The sequence below is a fragment of the Pleurodeles waltl genome, chromosome 8, assembly GCF_031143425.1.
Source record: "Pleurodeles waltl isolate 20211129_DDA chromosome 8, aPleWal1.hap1.20221129, whole genome shotgun sequence".
Taxonomy (NCBI): domain Eukaryota; kingdom Metazoa; phylum Chordata; class Amphibia; order Caudata; family Salamandridae; genus Pleurodeles; species Pleurodeles waltl.
Window position 1 is genome coordinate 16249891 of NC_090447.1, and position 20031 is coordinate 16269921.

General features: G+C 43.8%; 1 protein-coding gene across 1 annotated transcript in view; it reads left to right on the plus strand.

The window, feature by feature from the left end:
- Positions 1-17870, plus strand: part of LOC138249295 (extracellular calcium-sensing receptor-like) — a 66820-nt gene extending 48950 nt beyond the window's left edge. Inside the window, exons 6-7 of the mRNA XM_069203252.1 lie at positions 12730-12853; positions 16942-17870. Of these exons, the coding sequence (XP_069059353.1) occupies positions 12730-12853; positions 16942-17870 (1053 nt within the window). The remainder of the gene's footprint in view (positions 1-12729; positions 12854-16941) is intronic.
- Positions 17871-20031: the final 2161 nt, after the last annotated feature.

The following is a 20031-nucleotide window of genomic DNA, read 5'->3' on the forward strand; positions in this document are numbered from 1 at the left end:
TTCAGCATCCTGCATTCCTTGCATCAGAACCACTCAACTAAAGACTATGGCGGCTCACCCATAGCAATGGGAACTGGAATTGAGACAGCTTTGGTGCTAAAGTAATGGTCCTACTACTCCGTATCACCCCCCTGATGTTTCCCCTGTCAGATTTGTTTGCCCAAAATGAGCCGAAGTTGCCAGACACAACTCTAAAAATGTTTTACAAAGTTTCCAAACTTTGCGGTTACTAATGCTTGTTATGATTCTGAGTAAAAAGCTGAGATGTATGGTTTACTTAAAAATCTGTATATACTGGATCCTCAAGTGGATTTTGTACTGATGTCTAAAAATTCATAAAAATAATATTTATTTTTATAAATTAGTGTCAGATTTCTTTTGTGTTGTGCGGCTTCTTTTGTTGTTTTAGTACGTCTAAATGCTTTACACTTCATCCTTTGTGTAAACTGGACATTTGGTCCAGATTTACCTTTGTGAATCAGGCCCTTGGTCTATCTTTACCTTTGTGGATCGAACCTCATACGTCCAACCATTCAGTCCTGAGGTGGCTGTCCATGTCATAGCAATGTGTCTTTTTGTTAAAACTGCTTATATGGAGTTTTCAGCGAGCTCAATTCATCCATCTGTCTTTAAAGTTTTCATTAACACTCTTGTTTTGCCGAACACAGTGCACAGCATGGGACACAGTGTCTGCCCACTTTAGCCATTGGTGAACCTGGCTGTGAGCGACTGCATTCTATTTCAGAAAGAAACACTGGCCACAGAAGTAGTCACTTTGAACAGAGTTACATTCACAAACATTTGCAAAACCAACATTTGCCAGCTGATGCTCTGCTGTGCCAATGTCTGCTTCTTGAGTGGTATTGGTCCCCATCATAAAAACCTTGAGACCCCCTGTCAATTTTCTTTCTGATATCTTAGTGAGTACCTTAGTCATCTCTTCCCAATAGGTCTGCACCACTGAGCATCTTCACCCAATGTGCCAGAGGGTATCTTTCTACGTGCAGTGCATGGTGCTGTAAGCCTCTGTCTGTGGGTTCATTTTACACAGTAATTGAGTGTAGGAGGCTGACCCTCTATGTAGTCTGCAAATCTAGGCAAACTGTGCAGTCGGTCCAGGAACCACATGTTGGTTTACGGAGGTAAAAACTAAACACCTAGGGGAATATTTATTACACCCTAGCGCCACCATGCACCACTTTAACATCATTATTTTTTACGTCAATGTAGCCCAACGAGGCTGAAATCCCTGCGCGGTATTTACAGAGTGGCGCAATGCATGCATTGTGCCACTCTGTAACCCTTTGCGCTACATTATTCCTGCACCAGTCATAATGTATTCAAAGGTTGTGTTCTCCCATTAGGGGAGCCCGAAAAATGACATAAGGAAATCTATGAGATTTCCTTGCACCATTTTCTACGCCACTTTTAATGCCTGCACAAGAGCCAATATTTGAGATATATATGAGACATGACGCTATTGCCCCTACCCTGCGCCATGGTGTGCCGTTTTTCAAATATGGCGCACACATGGTGGTGGTAGGAGGTGCTAAGGGGTGCAGGGAAAGTGACACTGCACTCGGTGCAGCACCACTTTCCATAAATCTGCCCCCTAATGCTCTAATTTTTCTGGTAGGTTGATCGAGAGTTAGACTGATCTTGGAGAAGTGAAAAGCATTTGTTGTACTCACAATATCAATACATCGGGATACACACTCAAAAGAATGACTCAAGACAAATCTACAGAAATACTTCAAATGTTTATATACATTTTAAGTTTTTATAAAGTTAATCTTTTGTGCGAAATTACGCACCAAAGGAATCACTGGAGAAATACTTTGAAAACTCACAGTAAATCAGGCAATACATTTACCAGTGTCTGCTTTTGCAGGTATGTTGAGGCTGTTGGTGGGTACCCTGGACAAGCTGGAGAAGATCAGGCAACTCCCAGTTATGGCAGGAGCAGCTGTAGAATGTTGGTGGAACTGGTGCCAGGTCACTGCAGGGGACCATTTGGAAAAGCACTGTATAGGCGGAGTTGAAGGTTAGTCCGGTGGGTCCCCTTGGGGTGTCAAGGTTGCCAGGGGTGGGGACCATTAGGGCACAGCTGGATCTAAGGTGCAGGGCACAGGGTGGCCCGGGTGCAGAGCAAATCGGTGAGCCAGGAGCTGTGTGCAAAGGTACCATTGAAAGCAGGAGGTAGGTCAATTTGAGCATTGCTTGCAGGTCAGCAGAGGCACTCTGGTGGGAAGTTCAGGTCTGGAATGGACTGTCCTTCTTGGTGACTGGCGTGAGGAGCCCAGTAGCTAGAGCTATTACACAGTTTCGCCACTGGAGGGTGCAGTATCACTAAACTGAGCACACTGGCAGGGTTTGTCCTCCTACTCTGATGGGCCAAGTTTAGTCTGGCTGTGGCATCCAGTTCCTTGGCCAGCAGCAGGTGGCCTTCACTGGGTCTTTGGTTCCTTGGTGTTGTAGAGTGATGCCTTCACTCTGGAGGGAGATCTTTGGTGATTACTGAAGTGTGGACATCCTCTGGGGGTTTGTAGAGTCCGTCCAACGTCCAAGCAACCCCCAGGCGATTAATGAGTTCTGGGTGCAGCAGGCAGGGTTTGGTGCCTTCTTCGTGGTGCAGCAAGACTTTAGTTCTTGAATCTAATTTGTTGGTCTAGGGATGCCCACTAAATACTGCATTTAGTGGGTGTTTTAGGGGTACCTGGTAGTGGCCAAAGGATCATCTACCTTAGGGGGAGTGCACCCACTAAATGACCACTTAGTGTGGGCAGATGTCACTTCCCTACACCTGATTGGCTATTTTCCTTCCATGCAAGATGGAGGAAAATGAAATGGAGAGGTCACTGTGCATGCAACACCTTAGGGGTGGGGCAAGCCAGGACTAACGACTCCTCCTACCCTTTGTCTGTTTTCCTGCTATTGCTCCCATCAAAAGTGGGGGTTTGCAATGGGGGCAGCCATCTGCTGCTAGCAACAGGCCTGGGGGTCCTAGTTTCAAGGGCAGTATGCCCTTTGAAGCTCGCTGGCAGTGCAGTGCACATTTCTGCTGGAGGGGGTGTTAGCCCCTCCACCAAGGAAGGACTTTGTTTTAAATCCCAGAGAGTAGGATCTCTCACCCCAGGAATTAGAATCTTTTCTGCTGGTGGCAGGCTGATTGTGACCAGCCTGCAACCATGCCATGGTAGCTAGCGTTTGCAGGGGGCACCTCTAATGTGACCCCATGTGTACATTTTGTAATAAATTCAATACTGGTACCAGTTTGGGTTTATCATTCTGAGTTGTTTGATACCAAACTACCCAGTACAGCCATTATGCAGCTATGAAACTCGTACTGACCAGTGTCCAGCACATGCATAAAAAGCCAGTTCACTTACTACGTCCAGGTTTGGCAAGGACACAGTAGGGGCATATTGCTCATGCTTTTATGCCCACACATACCATATAGTGCATCTTCCTTAGGGCTGGAAGACATGCCAGAGGGGTTACTTACCTATAGTGCATGCAATGTACGTTCGACAGGGCACACAGGTTGTGTGCCATGTTGAGTTTGTCATTTAGGATTGCATCAGAACACTCAGGGCCTGATTTTGACCCTGGCGGACGGCGGAGTCAAAGGAGAGCGGCGGCCATTTAGACATTTCCTCTGGGCCGGCGGGCGCTCTCCAAAAGAGCGCCCGCCGGCCCAGAGGAAATGCCCCTGCAACGAGGACGCCGGCTCAGAATTGAGCCGGCGTAGTTGCAGGGGTGCGACGGGTGCAGTTTGCACCCGTCGCGTATTTCAGTGTCTGCTTAGCAGACACTGAAATACTTTGCGGGGCCCTCTTACGGGGGCCCCTGCCGTGCCCATGCCATTGGCATGGGCACGGCAGGGGCCCCCAGGGGCCCCGCGGCACCCCCTACCGCCATCCTGTTCCTGGCGGGCGAACCGCCAGGAACAGGATGGCGGTAGGGGGTGTCAGAATCCCCCATGGCGGCGCAGCAAGCTGCGCCGCCATGGGGGATTCTAAGGGCAGCGGTAAACCGGTGGGAGACCGCCGGTTTGCCTCTTCTGACCGCGGCTGAACCGCCGCGGTCAGAATGCCCTGCAGGGCACCGCCGGCCTGTCGGCGGTGCTCCCGCCGACCCTGGCCCCGGCGGTCTTAGACCGCCGGGGTCAGAATGACCCCCTCAGTCTGCAATGACAGTGCTGGGTGCCTCTGGAAATGTGGACCTAGATGATTGTGCACAATCTGTGCTGCTGCCCTCAGGGGCCTACCCTTAGAACCCCATGTCCTGTGTACCTAATTTACATTTACTGTGGACTTATAATGGTAGCTAAAGATGTTTCCGATTGTGCCAATGCCTCACAACAGTTTTAGGGAAAGAGATCTAGCCTAGGGAACCTCATTAGCAGGGGCCCTGGGCACTAATAACTTTGAGGCTACATTACATACAAGGCAAAAAGTGGAGGCTAACCATGACAAACGGGGCCTTTTCTCACACTCAGGTGTGATTTAGACCTTGTGCGCATCGCTATAATCTATATGTTTAATCCTAGAATTGTTTGTCATTATCATACATGTAAGGAGTGACCTGCTTCAGTTTTTGCCTATCAGCGGCATCCTGAGGTCTTCACCCCTTTTGTTCTCAGCTTTGTTATTTTCCTGATATGGTCGGGCATGCCCACTTTAAGTAGTGTTGACATAATCTGAAAACCCATGCTTAATTGCAAAGCAGCACATTAGTAGGGTGTGGATTTGGTCACACTGGAAAGTCAGAGCAGGATTTATGGAACCCGATTGCAACTCCTGCGGAGATCAAAAAGTGAAAATCACTCACACTCCGTTTGCATCTTTTCACAAGCCCCAAGAATCTACCATCTTCCTGCACATCTGGGAATATCATTGGGCTATCCCCCTCACTCCCCCACAACAGTTGGGCCGCATATCGGCCCTTTAATGAAGGGTCCCAGAATTCAAGTGGTGTGTGATACATCTGCAAATGTGCATTTATATCCATTGCTTTCCTCCACATAACACCTATAATCAGGGGCGTAGCTTCAAGTCGCATGTGGGGAAAGGGCAGTGTTGTTTTGGCTGTGACACCCCCCCCAATTAAATGCAACATTGGTTTGGTAATGGTGTCTTGGACCCTGAGTCCAGTCTGATAGCCATGTGCCCATTTTTAGGTTTCGCCTCCACAGATCTTGTGCTGTGCTTGTGAAATTTACTGTATTAAATATATCTTTCCCTTGTTTTTCGTTGGTTCCTGTGCTTGCCACTTACTTTCTCTCCATTTCTATTGGCTGTAGCATATTTCTTGCATTTACCAGTGCTTGTTCCTTAAGTGTTTGCTCTTATCAGTGTCCTGAGGCTCAAGTACTGTTTTCATCCCCTTTGATGGAACTTCTTTTAAACGTGTCAGCACCCCTGCTGTCACTGCAAGATCCGCATCCTTGCTTTGAAACAACAGGTCTGCCCGAATGCCCTGGGCTCAGTGCGGTGTGCTGGGCTCAGTGGAGATGTTGTGAAAACATTTCTGCCTGCTTTGTGAGAAGCCAATGCTCCCATCCCAACAGCACTCACCAGTACCCCTAGGGCAACGGGCATTCACTAGTCCCCCCGGGGCCAAAGCAGGGATCCACTTTAGTGCTAAATCTACATAAGAGGCTGGCTACTTGTTTGAAAATTTCATCTGGGCAAGCACAAATCCGATTGTAAAGCATGAACTACAGCTACTATAAGGCATCAAATGTCAAATAAAAGGATTGAAGGTGTAATGACGTGTTTCCACCAACAGAAAGTAAGCAGCAGAAAGCAGAAAAGTTAAAAGCAAAAGAAAATTAACTGCACTTAGGGCCAAATGTACAAAGCTTTTTTCTTGTTGCAAACGGCCGATTCTGAGAATCGGGCCATTTGCAACAAGAAAAAGGCATTTTGCGATGCACATAATCAATTTTGTGATTCAGTAAGATATTTACCGAATAGCAAAAAGGTTTGGAAGTCGCAATTAGGAAAGGGCACTCCCTTCCTAATTACGAGTCGCAGTGCGATGCAGCATTGTTTTGTGACCATGAATGCGGTCACAAAACAGTCGCAGTTAGCACCAGTCTCAAATTGGTGCTAACCCATTCGCAAATGGAAAGGGGAACCCACGGGATCCCTTCTTCTTTCTGAATGGATGCAGAAAGATTTTTTCATTGTAGGTTGTGGTCCCACAGCCTGCTCTGAACAAATAAAAAGAAAATTTCTCATTTTTTAAAAAAAATGCATCCCATTTTTTTTTCAAGAAAAACGGGCTGCATTTAAAACAAAAACAAAACACTGCTTTATTTAAAAGAGTCACAGACATGATGGTCTGCTGTCCCCAGCAGGCCACCATCCCTGTGAGTGCGTCACCAGCCGCTTGGACTACGGGAACACTCTGTACGCCGGCATCACCATCAAGCTGCAGAAGAAACTTCAACGGATCCAGAACGCGGCCGCACGACTCATCCTGGACATACCCCGCCACCACCACATCTCCGGACACCTGAAGAAACTCCACTGGCTCCCAGTCAACAAGAGGATCACCTTCAGACTCCTCACCCACGCACACAAGGACTGCACAACCTCCGACCCAAACTCATCAACAACCGCGTCTCCTTCTACACTCCTCCGCGCACGCTACGCTCGACCGGACAAGCCCTGGCAGCCGTCCTCCGCATCCGCAAAGCCACCGCCGGAGGAAGATCCTTCTCTTTCATGGCTGCAAAGACCTGGAACTCTCTGCCCAGCCACCTTCGCGCCATACCTGATCACCTCTCCTTCAGAAGGCAGCTCAAGACCTGGCTCTTTGAGCACTGACCCCCCCCCCCAGCGCCTTGAGACCCTTAATGGGTGAGTAGCGCGCTTTATAAATGCGAATGATTGATTGATTGATTGATTCCCAATGGGGTAGCAAATTGTGTCCTACCTCATGAATATTTTTGAGGTAGGTCATTTGTGACCCCATTGGGATTCACAGTGTCAAAAATTGCAAATTGCGAGTCTCTAAGACTCGCAAGTTGCGAGTCGCAAAACCTGATATTTGTACATGTGGCCCTTAGTAGGTAGAATAGAGCAAGAAAGCGTTCACATTTGAAGAATACCATTTACACCTAATGCAGGAAGCGTGGCTGTTTTGTACATGCCGCGAGCATCTTTCAGGGGCATAAGCAGCAGGCAAGGCATGTTTGGTATAGAATAGTCGCGTCGTGAGATTGTGGATTTTTGGATATCACTTGCCCCACTTAAAGAATGACCCAAGTGAATGGCTGTGATTTAGACGCGATACAAAGGCCCATATTTATACTTTTTGACGCTAAATCAAAAAATTTAGCGCCGTCTAACGCCATTCTGAAGCGCCATGCGGGCGCCGTATTTATGGAATGGCGTTAGCCGGCGCAAGCAGACCGGCGCTGCCTGGTTTGCGTGGAAAAAAACCACGTAGACCAGGCAGCGCCGGCGTTGGGAAAAAATGACGTTAGGGCGTCTTAAAATGGGGCAAGTCAGGTTGAGGCAAAAAAATCGCCTCAACCCGATTTGCGCCATTTTTTTACGACGCCCAGACGCCATTTCATGACTCCTGTCTTAGTAAAGACAGGAGTCATGCCCCCTTGCCCAATGGCCATGCCCAGGGGACTTGTGTCCCCTGGGCATGGTCATTGGGCATAGTGGCATGTAGGGGGGCACAAATAAGGCCCCCCTATGCCACCCAAAAAAAAGTAAAAAAATATAAAAAATAATACTTACCTGAACTTACCTGAATGTCCCTGGGGTGGGTCCCTCCATCCTTGGGTGTCCTCCTAGGGTGGGCAGGGACCTGTGGGCTCATTTTGAGCCCACAGGCCCCTTAACGCCTACCCTGACCCAGGCGTTAAATAGTGGCGCAAATGCGGGGTTTTTTGACCCGCCAACTCCCGGGCGTGATTTTTGCCCGGGAGTATAAATACGACGCATTTGCGTAGCCGTCATTTTTTTAGACGGGAACGCCTTCCTTGCATCTCATTAACGCAAGGAAGGCGTTCACGCAAAAAAATGACGCTATTTGCCCATACTTTGGCGCTAGACGCGTCTAACGCCAAAGTATAAATATGGCGTTAGTTTTGCGCCGAATTTGCGTCGAAAAAAACAACGCAAATTCGTCGCAAACGGAGTATAAATACGGGCCAAAGTAACATTCACATATATTGAAAGGAGTGTGACTCGCGTTGAGAATGCGCGTGCCTGTCGCTTATCCCGGCGCACGCAGACTCAAGTAAAAAGCACTGGCAAAGTCAATAGGTTTAATCTTTACGAAATTCATTGGTTTGACAATGTTTGTTTCGACGTGACATCAGCGATAGCTGTTGTGCAGCATGTGTTGCACTTAAAAAACAAAAACACAATGACGTGGCCACTGATGAACTTTAATGCAGTCAATGCTGGCGACCTTATAGAGTTTTCTCTTTTAAACTTTAAGACATGCTGCACAGCAGGAAGCGCTGCTGTGTGGCGGGTAAAAAACAATAGATTAAGTAGAGCCGAAGCCTTTTGGCTTTGCCAATGCTTGTACCCCTTGTCAGCCAAGAAGGAAACAGAGAAGGCAACACACTTAACCTTTATGCAAAAGAGCAAGAAGGAAACAGGAAAGACAGAACAGTGAACTTTTATGTAAAAGAGAGAAAGATACAGATGACTGAGTATCATAATGAAATGTGAAATAACATCACTTCAATATCAGCTTCCCAGCTTATCCAAAGTCTGTGATCCTGGGCACATGATTTACTTCCTAGAGCTGTTTTATCCTTTATTATCACCTGAGTGCACTTTAAATACTTGAGTTCAGGATGTGGCTGTACAAGCAGCTCCTATGTCTGAGTTAATAGGCTGCAATGTTGTTCCATCCATGAGAAGATCCTGTCCTTGTTTAGGGTTAAGATGGCTTCCTACTTGCCTCTTAGTTCACCGATGACACTATTGTTGGGGCGAGCCATGATGTTTCATCAATCTATCTTTTTTTACATTTTAGAAGATGTCTGTTTATGCAGAGATATAATCAGAATTATTTCTCATAGGCATTGTATCATAATTTTACATTATGTTTTTTGCACACTATAAATGCCAAGCGTTTTCTTAGAACAACTTGTGCTCTCACGCTTAGGCCCATATGTACGAAGCCCTATAGCATTTCTTAACAGACCGAATCACTATTTCTGGCGATTAGGAAATGCTGAACAGGCTTTCCATCTGTACAAAAGCAGAATCACTTTCTCAGAGTGCAATTTTTACCCCTTAGAAATCGCATTTTGTGATTACCAAAATGAGACATTGCAATAAGGGATTTCCTATTAGCAATTTCCTAAGCAAATGTACAAAGCATTTTCTAAGCACAAAATGAGTATTTAGGAAACGCTATTACCATTGAATTCTTTTCGATGGTAACCATGTGCACAATGGGAAAAAGCATCCATAATGCACTTCTTCCAGTGCCATGCGTGCACACTCGCCCTCAGGGCACTGGAACGCTTTACACGTGCACCACTTTGTTTTTTTATTGATGTAAGGGGGGCCCTAGGCCCATAGGTATGATTGCTTTTGCATTTCCTAAATAGTGATTTCCTATTAGGAAACACAAATTATGAAAATGCAAAACCATTCATACCTTTAGGCCTATAGGACTGAATGGTTTTACTAAATAGCGATTTCCTAATATTGACTGCAACTCTGTAAGAATTGTTATTAGCAAATCGCAATTGTAGTACATTCCATTTTGCATTTCCTAAATAGCAATTGCTTAGGATTTGCTATTTATGAAATACAAAATGGACGTTTCATACATATGGGTCTTATGAACAAACCAGAGCAACTGTTCAGCTCTAGCTCAGCTCGCCCTATTAATATGCCTCGGCACCCACCCCTATCTGTTCATTTGGCTTAGTGAATGGGCAGTGAGTCCATTAATAAAATGATTTGTAAAAGGCGAGGGCTAGAAACAGGGAGTCCTGCCCTCATGCACTGATTTGGCAACTTTGCAGTCAAGACGTCTTGTAGCAGAGACGAAGAAGAGCTCATGCAGTGAAAATACTTTAAAATAAGTGATCCCAGGGCAGGGTTTCTGGACTGTTGCGTCGTACATGACCACAGTCATGAGTTCCAAAGAGAACTACCAAAGCCCAGGTGGAACAGGCAGGGTCGTAGCTTCAGAAGGGGTCTTTGGGATGTGAACCCCTCAAATTCAGTCTTGGTTTGGCAGGTGGGTCTGGGGCCTGATTGTTTCACTAAGCGGCTTTAACTTGTTCATTATTGCATCAGGATCTAAAGTAAATACAGTGACCAGTAGCAAATCAGTCCTCCTTGAACGAGGGCACTTGTGCTACATTTTGGTATTCACAAGCTTTGGCACTAGGGGGCTTGGAAAGCCCCATCTTTCTCAAGTGTCCAGGCTTTCAAACGCCCAAAAGGTGATAGGATGAATTCCTTCAAATAGGTTAATGTGTGGCAATCGCTCAAGGTAACATTCCAATCCAACATTTTTCACCCGCTGTGCCGTTCTAGGCAGAGGCCACCATAATGAAAATCAGTACTGACTCTGCTCTCGTGGAAACAGTCCATGACAAACTTTGGTCTTCTCACTCCTCCGCCCTGCAGCTGAATGTTTCCAAAGTTGAGAAATTTGAGGTTCCACACCTCCCTAGAATCCACTGACTAAGCTCTACCCTTGCCATATAACTGATACATGTATCAGGTATCTCCCCCTATGAGAGTCTCTCTGCAGCAGCAATAAAAGCAAACTTATGGGTGCAATCAGGTTTTTAATCAATTGAGTCACTGGATCATAGATTTCAGTCAACCCCGGCACTAGTGGGATCATTTACCAGCCCCTAGTGCAACCCCAGCGACACTTTTAGTGACGCTCCAATGGCGTTGTGCCCTTTTCCATGTTTACAAGGTGGCGGAAAACCACTTTGTGTGGCTTAACACATCTTGTAAATATAAGCCCCACTCACGCAGTTTTCTGCAGCAGAAGGGCGTGCAATGGGTGTTGCTGTGGGCATACCCACGCAACACCCATTTCTTTTGACACTGCCCCAGATTTAATGTAAATCGTAAACCTGAGGCTGTGCCAAAATGTGATAATACCCCAGTGGTGGCGTTAGAGTGGTGCAAAAGTAGAAATACTTTTATTTCTCCTTGTTTTTGCTTTTTCTTTGTGTGCTGCATTCTGCCCTGAAAGGGGAAACGGTCATGTAGCTGGGTGACCACCTATCGGGAGGGGGCACTGACGTCACCTGCCTGACCTGGCCACTCAGATACTCCCACAGTTCCCTGCCAACCTTGGATTTAAGATAGCAAAACCCAGGGACACTCTGAAGGAGCTCTGGGGACCACCTCTGGGGTGATGGACAGGAGAGTGGCCACTCCCCTTTCCATTGTCCAGTTTTACACCAGAGCAGGGACTGGAGGTCCCTGGAATGGTGTAGCCTTATATATGCACGGAGGACACCAAATGGGCCCTTCAAATACCAATGGCTTTGGGAGGCTACCCCTCCCAAGTCCAGTAACATCTATTTCCAAAGGGAGAGGGTGTAACACCCTTCTCCCAAATGAAATCCTTTGTTCTGCCTTCCTGGGCTTGAGCTGCTCAAGCAATAGGAGGGCAGAAATATGTCTGTGAGGTGGTTGTAGTTGGGGCTGCCTGGAAAACCGCTTAAAGCTGTAGGAGCAATGCTGGGGCTCTTTTAAGGAGCCCCCAGAGTGCATAGAATCACACAGCCAATACTTGGAAACCTAATAGTTCTTTGCCTCCTAAGGACAATATAATGGCGTGTAAAACCGCTTAAGAAAAATATATTTGAGGGAATCAAAATCAAGCAATCTTCTGAACCAAAAATACATACAGGTGCAAAAGTGAATATGCCAAACCTTGAAAACATAGACCTGTATGTGTATTACATACAGAAAAATTAAACTGATACAGTGTGATGGGAGGGGTCCAGACACTTCAAGGAACGGGCACGGTGGTGTCCCGCAGAGGTTTTATACCATAAACGCACACAAGGGTGAATATAAAAGGTACTACCCACCATCCGGCTGCAATCTGTGTTAGAAGAAAATGCTTATGTAGGAACTCTCAAAAAAGTCATGCCATAATCATATCGAAAGATCCCGAAATCACAATGAGGACTCCTGCGCATGAGTTGTATGAGTCCCTTAGTTTAAATTGTACAAAATAATTGCACACATGAAGTTATTGAAAAACCAAGAAACACTGACACCTTTAAGATGTTCTAGAAAACTTGCCGCTTGCCGGGCCGGTTGTTCATTGCAACAGCAAGTCGGTCAATCAAAAGATCTTGTGTAGTTAAAGCTTGCCGGCACTTAGCACGTATGGTACTATGAGTAAAGGAGCACTCTGGTCATGGTCAGTCTTGACGCCAAGTGTGCTTTCAAGTCTCAGGGAATGCGCAACTACATTTGGATAATCTGCTCTTCTTGCAGGTCCCATACTCTGTCCTCTTCCATATTCCACTCTCTGGGATGCTTTTGATGTGAGCTCTCCCAGCCCCTTCTGTAGGTCCACATTTTGTCTGTGGCCTTTTCTTGCACTCGGCTTCAACTGTAATTTCTGTGTCCCTCTTTCGTCCACTCTTTTAATTTTCTGTCTGTCCTTCCAAAAAGGTATTTGTTTTGTATGCATCTGCTCACTATAATTGACGGCTTCTTTCCCCTTCAGGTCCCCCCCTCTGTTTGCAGTGATGCCTGTCCACCTGGATACAGAAAAGCGGCCAGGGAGGGGGAGCCTCCATGCTGTTTTGACTGCATACCCTGTTCCCTTGGAGAAATCAGCAATGGCACAGGTGCATTTGCCCCAGACATTATATTTATTTATTTGTTCAGAAGATGCAAATGGTAGTTACAAACACCAATAAATAAAAGATTATTCTTTATTGTCTTTTAATGTAATACATATGTGATTTGGCTGCTCATTTTGTCTTACCAGATATCAAAATTTGTTCATAATGATTCCGGTATTTACTGGTAATCTGCATTAATCCAAATATCATTTTTACTAGTTTATTACCCTTCCATTAATCTGTAATAAAGGGAGTCACATCCCACAACACGTCCTTTATATCCCCAAGCTAAAAAGTGAATTTATGGTGTAGAATAGGACCAGGAAGGAGAATCATAAATAGTGTTACAAAAAAGGTATTCACAGTAATGGAAATTTTCAGTAAGTAATTGAATCATGACCTCCTCAACCTATCTTCTTGCACCACTACTTACTACTTGAGGATATTTCAGAGCAATGAACCATAACCTGATTCCCTGACACAAGAAATGAGAAACTCTCAAATACTGCAAATCAATCTTTTATTGCAAAAATAGGTGTTCAAACCTCAGGGTGCAGCGGACACTAATACTCAGGAACTAATATCCATAGAATCAACATTCCTAACACCCAATCAATAATGAGAAACAAAAGTAGAAGTTGTAGCCCAAGAAGCAGCTTTTCAAATATCTAAAATGGAAGCTCCACAAGCCTCAACTAAGGAGGCAAACATTCCCTACATAGACACCCACTGTATTTTACACGATAAAGGAGTAACCATTGAGTCAAATGCAATGGAAATAACAGACTTAACCTACAGGTCTGAGTGGAGATTTTTTGCCCTTGACTTTACATACCAAAATTTACAAAAAGGTTTTCACTTTGCCTAAACGCTTGTGTCTTAGATAAATACATCTTTACAGCCCTTACTGCATCTAGAATATGCAGAGCCACTTCTTCCAGAGTGGTAGGCGCTGGAAAAAGATAAGGCAAATTCTTACCTGATTGTGATGAATCAAAGACATTAATTTAGGACAGAAACTTGTCCCTCATCTAAGAACAAATCTATCAGAAAAGATTCTCAAATAAGGTGGTTTAATGGTCAAAGACCTTAGCTTTCCAAATCTTCGAGCAGATGTTGAAGCCATCAAAAACATACCTTTGACGACAAGTGTTGCAAATAAGTTTCTTCCAAAGGATCAAACGTTTGGGGATTTCAGGACCAGAGGAAAATCCCAGGAAGGAGATTTTTGACCTAAAGTTTGGTCTTCTTAAACAGAAGCCCCTTAGTAACATAGAACCCGAGGAATACATTTCCGGAAAACCCCAGTGTGCCCTCACTGAGGGTAGAGTCACAATTAATGGGATTCAAAGATTTTTCCATGGTACCGCTTAAAAAAAGATGCCCAGAGATGTGCATCCTCCTCCTCCTATTTAGGAGGCCGCCAAGAAGAAACAGAAGGAGGTGATGACACCTCCAATGAATACACAAATAAATCTGGTAAAGAAAGAGAGAATAAACACTGGATTTATCTGTGGATTTTTGGACGTCCTCAGACAGGGAGGCAATTAAATGTTGCACCTGTTTGTCAGACAGCTAGAAACCTTGAGAAAGAGGGAGGAAGAGAAGTCTCATGTTGCTAATTCCTCTTTCCCTCAACCTCATTGCCTTTGGATCAGTGGTGTCGCTTGGAGGAATGCTTCTTGTGCTCCACAGAGAAGAACACAAAGGGTCAAACATGTTCCCTTATATTGGCCACTCAAATGGACCCTAGTGTTGCCAAAGAAATTGCCCAAAAACTAAATTAATTTAAAACACAATTACATGGAAAATATGAAACATTGTGTTCCCAAGTGCAGGCTAGAACCCATGATCTAATGAATGGGAAGCTGTGTAAAGATCAAATAAGGAGCTTGCCACCAGGGGTCTCTAACAACATGCTCCATAAAGAAAGAGAGATCCACATCAAAACAGGCAGCTGAGGAGTCATCTAAAAGGCTTGAAGCGAGAAAAAGCATTTCATAGTAAACACATTGCCTCTACACTTGGGAAGAAGAATTGCAAAGAAACTATTAGAGAAAGCACTGTATCTCACCCAATACCTGCCAACCCAGCATCAATTTACTGAAAGAAGGATCTGCAGAAGGCAGCACTTTGAACAAATGGGAAACATACCCCACAACATGTTGCTTCAATGCCTCTTCCCCCAAAGGGTTTACATTCCCCATCATGCCTGATAGGAAATGCTGCAGGCAGCATGGAAATTCCCTTGGCAGAAAGGAAAAAAAAACAATCACTGCATCAGTTCTGGTGGATTACCCAAAATGGTCAATACTCTGGCCCATTAAAAGAAATGAAAGAATTGCCAATTATCGCATTTCATCTAAGACATCCTGAGAGATATCATTAGTACTAGCCTTCTTCATACCCAGCCGCCATGTACACCAGTGTGGTCCCAGGCAGAATTAGTGTTCATATGTCCCCCAAACCCTAACTTTACTTAAAAAACCCTGCTTAAGGAGGGTTTGTGTTTGAAAAATAAAAAGATTGCCAACCAGTGTGACATTGTGGATGCCTTTTGGTACTCCTATTGACATGAAATGCATTATAATTGATTCTTTTAAATTGTATACTTCTATTTGTATGATGAAGTAATTGATTTCCCTTCAGAAGACTAATGTGACACAAGTATTGTTCAAAATTAAAATGTCTGTAATCCTTGAGTAAGCTTGAAAAGTAACAGAGAACTTGGATGAAGTCTTGGGCAGTAGCGCTTGACATTGATGTATTCTATGACTTAGAACCAAATGTATAGACCTAGCTGAGCCAGAAATAATTTTGAATAATGCCCTAAACCCTGACTTTTAATTTTCTCTCAAAAGCCAATTTTGCATTTGTGGAGTACAGAAACAGTTCTTAGAAAATCTGGAAATAAAAAAATACTGTTAGAAATAGCAGAGCAGCCAGACACTTCAACCATCAAGGATTTTGGTGATCCTGTATTACAGGTAACCAAACATCAATTGTAACATAACCCAATAATTGGCTTGATTTAATGTATGCTGGTCTCTATCCTGTCTATTAGGGAGACAGAGGTCATTGCATCTGCTACCCTAATGGATAGAAAAAAACTGAAATATTTTGAAACTCGTGGGGTCCCAGAAATGGTCTCTGCACCTTCAGAGGAACCATCAGTGTAACATTTCCTCTGAAGGTATCAAACATTTGAGGGAATTACACCAAACTTTCAAAATCCAACACAAAAGGGGAGTTTGTTTTTGACAAACAAATACCTAATTAGCCGTGCATGCAGTGAATCTTTTTCCATGGATGTGAGATTCATTACATTAATCTTTCTGTTTGTCACCACCAGGTTTCTCCTGTCACTGCTAGGCAGAAAGAAACTACATCAAGCCTTCTTACCTATATAGGGTGAATAGTGTGATGCCCTTACTCTGAGAGCCAGCAGTCATCAGGCCAATGGTCGCACTGCTGAAAGAAAAGCTGATGGTCTGTCCAACTCTGAATAAAGCAGGTGGACCAAGAGTCTGGCAGATAGGGACCTGTCCACCAGCTCTAAATCAGGCCCTAAGTCACTAGAATGTTGAATAGGTTCTTTCATCAAACGGCAGTCACCAGGCAAACTTCACGGTAGACTAAATATAATATCTAAGAACTCTACCACAAATATTCTCTCAGTACCTCTGATACACAATCCAAATGTATGTTTTTGTAAAGGTCCTTCAAGTAATATGCCTCCTGTAACAACTATTTATGGTCCGTGATTTGTAATCAGTATTTATTTGACTTCATTTTAAACATACAGAATTTATAAAGTATGTACTTTATGAATACAGTTATGAAGAGAATGGGGAACTGTAAATAATAGTCCTCATGTATAGAATTACAGCTTCACTCCTTGAAGATGTAGCCACCCAACATTTAGATTTCTTAAGTAGGGTTATCTATTCTCTAAGGCTCTGAATCTGTGATGTGCAGGCCTAGTTGGTTATATTTCCTTTTACAAATTAGGTGTTCCTTAGCAAGAAATATACAACACTCCACAGTATCTATCAAGAACAATTCTACTCAATACTTCATTTCTTTTTCAGACATGACAAACTGCATGAAATGTCTAGAACACCAATGGTCTAATGAGAGACATGATGCATGCCTCAAAAAAGTCATGGAGTTCCTAAGATTTGAAGAACCCCTTGGACTAACACTTGCCATCTCTTCTACTGTCATGGTCTCAATGACTGTTTTTGTTTTAATTCTCTTTGTCAAGTTCAAGGACACTCCCATCGTAAAAGCCAATAATCGTGACCTCAGTTACCTGCTCCTTGTTGCCCTCATGTTCTGCTTTCTCTGCTCCTTCATATTTATTGGCCGTCCCAGGACGCTCACTTGCATGCTTCGTCAGACTGTATTTGGTATAATTTTTTCTATAAGTGTCTCCTCTGTTCTTGCAAAAACAATTATTGTCTGTCTTGCATTTGTGGCAACACATCCAAGCAGCTCTGCAAGGAAATGGCTGGGACCAAAGACTCCCAGTTGTATAGTGTTTGCCTGCTCATCGATACAATTAGTAATTTGCATTCAGTGGCTAGTTATTTCTCCTCCATTTCCAGAGCTAATTACAACAATTCAAAATGAAAAAATAATTATTGAATGTAACGAAGGAAATGCTATCTTCTTCTACTGCATGCTGGGATACATGGGCCTCCTAGCCACAGTCAGCTTTGTTGTGGCCTTTCTCTCAAGGAATCTGCCTGGAAGTTTCAACGAGGCCAAGCTGATCACCTTCAGTATGCTGGTGTTTGTCAGTGTGTGGATCTCCTTCATCCCGGCGTACCTGAGCACACAGGGGAAGTTCATGGTGGCCGTGGAGGTGTTTGCCATCCTGTCCTCCAGCGCCGGACTGCTTGGATGCATATTCTTTCCAAAGTGTTATATTATTCTTTTAAAACCAGAGAGGAACACCAGAGAACTATTAGGAAGAAAATCAAATTTTAATAACAAAGATAATGTAGTGTGGTGATCTTGGATTTTTTTAGCTTTATTGTGCGCTGTCAATTAATATGGTCTTGCAAAATGTTGTTTCTGCAGCTCAGAAAGTGTTGCATAAATCGTTATGCCTATTGTAACCCACATATAAAGATCAAATGCATTGCAAAGTTTCATACACACTATCTATTGTTAGTCAGCTGTGCAATGAAATGATATAACATTGTATGAGAAGCATGAGTTGGAATGGAAGTCTCTTCAGAATTTACTAACACCTTAGGAGCAACATGGAAGATTCTCCCTGCCATGAGGTGTGATCAAAATACGGTATAAACTTCTGAAAGAGAGTGCTGCTTGAGAACAGTATTCTTCATTTGCCACTCTCACTCAGCAGCTAGCAAGCAATAGATGTCTATGAGAGTGCAAAGAACCCAACATTCTCAGAGCACAGAACGATGGATTAAAAACACATCTGTCATTCACCCCCAGAGAGAACAGAATCACTGTAAACTGCATTGGTTTATTATTAATGGGTCTTCGTTACATCTTCCTGCACCTCTGTTAAACAACCCAAAGGCTGTACCAGGGCATCTTTGTCTATAATGCAGGTTCTTCTGAGACCCAGGTTCCAAAATAAATTTTGGCCTGAAGTCTTATGAAAGGTTACTAAGGGGCTTTTTGTTGATGAGACCAAACATTATGGCAAAAAGTCCTTCCTGGGATTTTCCTCTGGTCTTGAAAGCATTGCAGTCCCATCCTTTTGAACCTTTGGAAGAGACTGATTTGAAACACTTCACTCAAAGACTTGGAGAGCTAATGTCTTTGAGTATTAAACCTTATTTGAGAATCTTTTCAGGTAGATTGGTTCTTAGATGAGGGCCAAGTTTCTTATGAAAAATTTTTACAGACCCATTTACGTTTTAGAGATTCTCACAACATCTAATCCAGAAGTACTATGGATTATTCAAACCTGTTGAGGTTCAAGTTGAAATTTCATTTTTATTACTGCCTGCAAACACTTTCTTCAGAGTTGTCTTTTTGTGCAAGTATAACAGTGGAACCACAGTGTGGCCAGCCTACCTGTTCATGACTACCAACATGGTTCCTGTGAGCTGCCAGAATGCATTAATGGTATCCAGGTCTGATGACACCTGTCTTTTGACCGCAGTCCACATTCTAAAGCCGATGTCATCTCAGAGGCCACGGAAAGCATTAATGAATGAATCCACTGCTGCTGCACACCAGTAGTGGATTGGTTATAGCACATTATTTACTACCTATCCATTTGATTTCATAGCTTGTGAGGAACATGTTCTTTGAAAAGAAACCTGGCCGAAATTAATGTTAGACCAATATTGATGTACTATTTTAATTCAAGTAATTGACAGTGGGTAGCAGTGTAATTGTGCCTTACATTACATATACTGTATGCAATTTTAACAAAGAAACCCTGGAAGTGTGTAGGTCCACATGGAACTAGGCAAAGAACAGGAGATGAATATATACATTACCAGCTCAGTTGTTCCTAATGCCCCCTGGGAACAAACACTCACCCCTGAAACTAATCCAGAAAATGCATGAAGTATATTTCCATATGAACTGATTACTTTCTAACTAGGAGCAATGCGCTAATCGTAGTGTCCAGACGCTTTCAATTCTGGTAAATAAAGAGTAGTGTATGTGCACAGATATCATTAACATAAAGTATAAGTATGCAACCAATAGCAAAAGACCCTTGTTAAAAAAAGAATGGCTAATGATGTCATGGGTTAATTTAATAGGAGCAGGATCATGGTGAAGTCATAACCAAGCAGAAAAGCTTGTTATTGAAAGCTTTTTCTAGTTGTCACTAACATTTAATAAAGAGACAAATGGACTCTGGGAAATGGTGGTTAAGGTGTCCTGCAATGCTTGCAACTTAGAACTTACTACTGTGAAGTTGGGATCAATTTGTCCTGCAATGCTTGCAAACTAGTACTTATAATTGTGATATTGTAGTGAAGGTATCCTGCATTGCTTGCAACCTAGTACTTTCGATTGTGATGTTGTGGTCAAAGTGCACCTCAATGCTTGTAACTCAGCACTTACAATTGTGATGTTGTGCTCTGCAGCGAGCATAGAGGGGTTCTATGTTATACGATATGGGTCATGTCATGTGGAGTCTATGTCAACCAGAAGACCATGGTCTAATTTTA